Source organism: Oryza glaberrima, chromosome 1 (genome assembly GCF_000147395.1).
Source record: "Oryza glaberrima chromosome 1, OglaRS2, whole genome shotgun sequence".
Classification (NCBI taxonomy): Eukaryota; Viridiplantae; Streptophyta; class Magnoliopsida; order Poales; family Poaceae; genus Oryza; species Oryza glaberrima.
In genome coordinates this window covers 30,384,548-30,390,914 of record NC_068326.1, presented here as the reverse complement: position 1 = coordinate 30,390,914, position 6,367 = coordinate 30,384,548, and the positions used below count along the sequence as shown (strand labels likewise).

General features: G+C 51.0%; 1 protein-coding gene across 1 annotated transcript; it reads left to right on the top strand.

The window, feature by feature from the left end:
- Positions 1-3,165: 3,165 nt before the first annotated feature.
- Positions 3,166-4,670, top strand: LOC127767431 (formin-like protein 16). The gene has a single exon (XM_052292774.1). The coding sequence runs from the start codon at positions 3,488-3,490 to the stop codon at positions 4,322-4,324; it is 837 nt and encodes a 278-aa protein (XP_052148734.1). The 5' UTR covers positions 3,166-3,487; the 3' UTR covers positions 4,325-4,670.
- Positions 4,671-6,367: the final 1,697 nt, after the last annotated feature.

Genomic DNA, 6,367 nt, shown 5'->3' with positions numbered 1-6,367 from the left:
CCAGGCTATTTCATTCTTACAGTCAGCACATGGACAAATTATCTTCCTCATATTGTTCTTCTCAGCGTGAACCTTGGCAATACCAATAAATTTAGCCACTTCGTTTCTATATGGAGACAAAAACCTCGGCCAATGATACATCCATTCCCGACTTTCCATATCTCTAAAAAATACACGTAAAATATTTGCACAATTAATACCAAATTTGTAGGGTTTATTGAAAAAACTTATCGCTATTCAAAACTAATTAACTAAAGGTTAAGTGTAAAGTAATAAAAAATCATAGTTTATTTCAATTTTTTTTACACAAACATGCCAAATTAGTACATTAGGAAAATCTAACAAAATCAAAATCATCGGCATATTACAAAATACTATAACTATTTTTTGATTGCACCGAATAAATAGACATTTAAAATTTTATTCTCTCTCTACACATGACAAGATCTAGATCTAGATCTAGAACTAGGTGGTGGATATGATAGCAAAAATAAAAAAAATCAGAATTTATGTTACCACATTAAACCACTACAACAAGAGGCATCAAGTATTACACATACATCTAACATCAACATATGAAAAGAAATAAAATTAAAAAACATGGAGCTCTTCCTTCACAATTTTGGATGCATCAAGCTATTTTGCCACAGGACCTCCCCTACAGTATCGTCACCGCAGTAGAGTTTAACCACCAAATTCGGGATGGATTGGTGAATAGACAAGTAGGACAGTGCTACCAGCTAGTTAACTCAGTTCATTCTTGACTTTCGGCTTGTAGCTTTGCTACACAACCTCGCATTAGAAATTAGCACTATGACCGTCGATGAAAAAGAATCAAAGAGAATGGTCCATGAATTGGCCGGGTTTATCAAAAGCACTGCAATGGATGGCAGAGGGTCCGTAGTACCCGAAGCACTGGAGTGATCCAGTAGCCAGGAAGGGCGATTTTCTATTCACTCATGATCGGGCCTGACCTGGTCGACGTTTATAAAAAGAACATCACCTCCCTTTTTGGTTAGATACCGCTCCGTTAGGTACTAATGCTTCTACCTATCACCCATCCATCACAAATTAAGGTCTAAAAGCTTAAAAAAATGCATACCTAGTGTGAAATGAGTAGATCTAAGTACCGTAGAAAAATCCCCCGAAGATTTGAAGTTCAAAACCTCCCCCCCTATATTTAAGTCACTTTAGGAGAGAGAAACGTCGGGGAGAATGAACAGGGCTCGGAGAGGAAGAAGACTATATGGGGGCATCTTTGCAGGCGGGCCATATAAGCGTCGCCTTCGCAGGCGCCTGCGAAGATCGATCTTCGCAGGCGACGCTTATATGGACCGCCTGCAAAGATCAATCTTCGCAGGCGGACCGCCCCCTCCACCCCGGGTACTTTTTTTGCCGGCGGGGTTTTGGCTCCGAATTACATGCCCGCCTGCGAAAATCGATCCCCTACGACGCCGAAAATGAGTTTTCTAGTAGTGTGGTGTCCCTTGCTTAATTTACTCTATTTTAGATCGAGTTTAAGCTAATACGGGTGTCTAAGTTTGTATTGAGGGGGTGCATACATGGTGAAAATAGATGAGGTATAGCTAAAAAAATTTCTTGACTGGGTTCTTGGGCACCCCCCCCCCTAATATATACTAGCTCCGCCCCTAGTGGCTGTGGTCAACGTCGGGTGCTTTCACCGGCGGTGCATGCCGGCGAGTGAAGGTGCAACTGTAAGGGGAATCCAGCGGCAGGCGACGATGGAGATAAAGGTGCGGTGGGAGACGTTCCTCGAGCTTTGTCCAGCCTCTCTTCGCTGGACGTCGTCTCTCACTCTCGTCGCCACCATCTCCCATCGGCGCCGCCGTATGGGGTCGTGGGCTCACTACGCGCCGCCACTAGAGCTTGCCGTCATCTAGCTGGCAACCGTAGAAGCACCAGCACCAGGTCAAAACAAGCTCTTCCTGCCCGTCTCCAAGTCGAATCGTTCCCAACTCCAACGCCAAGCCGCTAATACCGTCGTGCCAGCCATCTTCTCTCCATCTACTACTTTGATTTGCTAGCTAAGCCAAACAAGTTGGCTCGAGCTTTCAAACGAGCCGAGCCTCATCAGCTCATTATCCTAACGAGATAGACCGAGCTAAGCCGAGGTGACTCGCTATCCACCCCTACTTGCAGCCACATGAGAAAATATTGTTGGCCAACCGGTCAGCCATGTGGAGATCAAAACCAAGCTAATTACTGCTGCTGCTGCATGCTGAATGCAGTAAGACGTACTCCGTTGTCTCCTACGTAATAATACATCTACATACTATAGTATAGTTACTAATATAGTAAGTACTAGTATTCACTAGTACGTTGGAAAATATAGGAACATTTATAGTACTAAACTAGTTTTATTAAATCTAACATTAAAATATATTTTAATAGTTGATTTGTTTTATGTTGAAACTATTTTTATATTTTTCTATAAACTTAAACGAAGCCAAAATAATTAATTTAAAAATAAAACTATGAAACGGAGGTCGTATTACACATGCGGCACAGGACAAATTCAACAGCGACAAGAGAACGAAGCGGACAGGAGGGAGCTGCAAGCCTGCGTCGTGCGGCAACAGTGGAGAATCCGGGCGTGTCGTGCCAATCCGGTTTGGCAGCGGCTGCGCTGCAGGGAGATGTGCACACTGTAGCAGCGTCGTGCAGCGGTGGACGGCGAAGGAATCCTGACAGGTGCCAAAACCCTCCTTAGATCCGGGGGACCCCCACCCACCATACACGCATGCGACCCACTGGCACGCGGACGGGTAGGAATAGGATGTGGTAGCATCCGAGGAACAGGGGCAGTTTCGTCTCGCCGGCGTTGTATTTCCACATCAACGTGATATGAGTAGGCTTGCTGCTACGGTACGAAGCATGGGTGATGGCCTGATGGCTACCCGACTGCGTCGGTGACTCGGTGTGGCTCTAGATCGAGTCGGTACGGTATTGGTTTGTTGACTCGTACTCTCGTACTGGTCATTGGGCGGTACACGTGTATCTTTATCTGAACCGATAATGGTGCTATCCATAACGATCAACGGTGCCTTCACAAAATCACAAGCGAATGATTTTACTGCCTTGCTAGAACTTCCAAAGATACCCGCTTCAGAAAGGCTTTCACCGTCTCCACTCCACCAAACAGAAACACAGAATGCATAATGTGTGATTACGATCAGGCAGAGTGGTACACAGGTACTGTAGTCTGTACCCTGTACCCTGTACCTATTACCACCATTTTAAGCGAACACCATCAAACTCATAAATAACCTGCCACTCACTCGCTGCACACTAGTCCTTCAGTTTCAGTCCCCTCGCATCGCCATAACCACCTCGCCCAAATCGAAGCACACTAGAGAGCCACAAGACCCCTCCTCCCGACACAAACAACCAACCACACTACCCTTCGCGCTGGTCTCGACCACCGGAGATGGCCGCCTAGCTAGTGTGCCGGTGGCAGCTGGAAGGCATGGGCTGCTGCTTCAGCAAGAAGCGCAGGAAGCAGCTGGCCAGTGCAGCTGTGTTCTCCCGCCGCTGCAAGCCGCCGGCCGAGGCCCGCGACCCGCCGCCCCCGCCGCCGTTGCCGGAGGAGGAGAAGGTCAAGGAGGTGCTCTCCGAGACCCCGAGCGCTAAGGTCAGGGCCGAGGCGAAGCCCGTCGCCAATGTGGCTGTCTTGGAGGAGCCGGAGGCGGAGAAGCAGGCGCCGAAGCCTAGCGCCGATGCGGATGTCACGGTGAGCGATCTTGGTAGCTGCATGTCGCTCGCCACCGACGATAGGTCCGAGGCGGCGTCCGAGTCGTCCGTCGCGACCAGCTCGGTGACCGGGCCAGAGCGGTCGCCGGGGAAGCCGGCCAGGAGGAAGCGCCCGGTGTCCGTCTCCGGCGAGCTGGCCCATGCCATTTCCCGGCGCGACCGCGCCGCCGCCGCCGCCTACGGCGTCCGCTCCCGCAGCGCCCGGGCCTCGGCGTCCCCTCCGCCGCGGCGCGAGCAACGGGACCGCTCAGTGCGGAGGTCGCCGTCGCCGGCAGCGAAGCGTACACCGGAGCAGCGCCGCGCCGCGAGCCCAGCCCCGTCCCTCCAGCGGAAGCCGCCCGTCCCGGTGAGGCCGTCGCCGCGGCGGGTGCAGGAAGCGCCTCCTTCTCCGCTCGAGCCCCCGCCTCCACCACCTCCGCAGCCAGAAGAGGACGCCATGACCGCCGACGGCGAGCCCAGCATTGCGGACGCCGCCAGCGCCGGCGGCGACGGCGAGGGGAAGGAGTCGCTGGACAACCCGCTGGTGTCCTTGGAATGCTTCATCTTCCTCTAGTGGCGCTGCACTACCGCCGTCGTGTCCTCCTTCGTCAGGTGGCATCGCGCTATTTTCCTTTGAAAATGTTGCGCTAATCTTGTTTAGTTTAGATGTTCTGTGTTAAGCTGGTGTGGTAATTAGTGGGTAAACTACTTGTGGTGGTGTAATGCTACTGTCATATTCCGGTTATTAACCTATGTCCGGTGGAATGACAGCAGCTTTGACTTTTGGCGTAGGATGGGCCCTCCGATTGGAATTGGACGGCGCTTGAACGTTGGATGTTTCTTTTTGGCTTTTGGACTAGCCCTCGCTGTATTTTGTAGAGCTCTTTCTCACTAATCGTCAATTCGTCATGTCTAACCTCTGTTCCCATGTGGAGTCTACCAACAATGTGCACGCCATCACATGGCGACCTCACGTTTTCTGACTTGTTCGGTGCGTGAGTCATCGGATACTTTCACTTTCGCCCCCAGCCCATGCTGCGCCATCGAACAATGTTTCCGTCAGGGACATCCATCCATGCATGCAGCTTTTCTGATCTCATCCCCAGATTCAGCACAGGATCAGATCTGCCAAAGGAGCCCGTCAACCTAGGCAAACAGATCTAGCGCCCGGGATGTGTGCGCTGGTGTTAAACAAACCGCCAATGCTCCGCTTAAAATTCTCATCAAGGTGACATGCGGCGCATCATGGCGCTGCACGAGGCCGCGCGGGTCGACAGTTCACGGGATCGCGCCTTGGTTTTGGTTCGCCCGTAGCGCGCACCGTCCTGTCGACTCGGAGCAGAGCTGCGCTGCGGGCCTGCGGCTGCACCCGCTTGCTCTCGTCCCCGTCGTCGTTATGCTGATCTGCGTTGCGCGCTTGTCTCCCGTGTAAAGATTTCGCGCCGCCTGCGAGCTCACGGGAGCAACGCCTGTGTTGGACTGATGGTTGTTGGTTCCGGTATCAACATCTGACTGCTGTTCGGATGTTCGGTGGTACGAGACCTGAAGGATGGCACAGCACATGGATGCGGTTGGTTGAAGCCAAACCCCATTCATGCTGTCTGTAGGCCCACGGGAATTCATCGAGCAAGTCAAGATTATCTGAATTTCTTCATGGCAAACCCGTGGTTTCCTGTAGGACAGTTAGCAGAATTTGGCACTAGTATTTGCTAGTACTGTCGCATGCTGGCAGCGACCAGAATGATGAACAGTGGTGCTAACACAGGGTGGATTTCTAATCATCGGCGAGTACTGTCCCAGTGCGTGCGTGATTGATTGGTCTCTACCTAGCTGTAGCCCGTAAGAGCCGAGCAGAACCGGTTCAATACATACTGGCCATACTGCTACGTGGGTCTGTTTGTCATGTGGGCCACACTGTCCCGTATTAGTGTCTCACGTAATCCAAGCTTACAAATCAGGATTCCTTGTATTGCGGCCGGGAGAATGGAGATATTATTATCTCCATCCTGCTTGGACCTGCGGATTCTAGATGTTGAACCTTTCGTCCTGAGTTCTGACTTTTTCATCGAAAGGGGCGGAACGTTGTCCTACTTCGCCGTCTGGTTTGATAAAATACGGTGAAATTCATGCTCGCGGCGGCTAGTGCCTTCACTTCAGCCGTTTGTCCACGGCAAGCGTCCAACCTGTAGCCTCGTACGATAGAGGCCGTGAATCCGTTATATAAAGAGGACGCTTAATTTTGGGGCCTCCCTTAAACTGCCCTGGGCTGTAACGTCTTCTTAAATGGGCTGGGTTATTAATTCAAGAAAAAAGTTTACTTAAGGTCCCTCAAGTTGTCGTTGAATTCCAAAATGTCCCTGAATCAGAATAACAGACATAACACATTCCTAATCTTGCAAAATCAGATCATATTAATCCTAGGATAGTATTGCTCCCAGTTTTGACTGACGTGGCGGCTGAGTCAACGTGGGACCCACATGGCCCCCGATTTTCCACCTTTCTCTCATCTCCCCATCTCGATACAGGCCTCCAACCTGGAAGGGGGGGGGGATAATGGGGAGAGGTTTGACAGTGCGACTTACGGGAGGAGGTATGGTCGGCCTCCTGATCTAGGGCT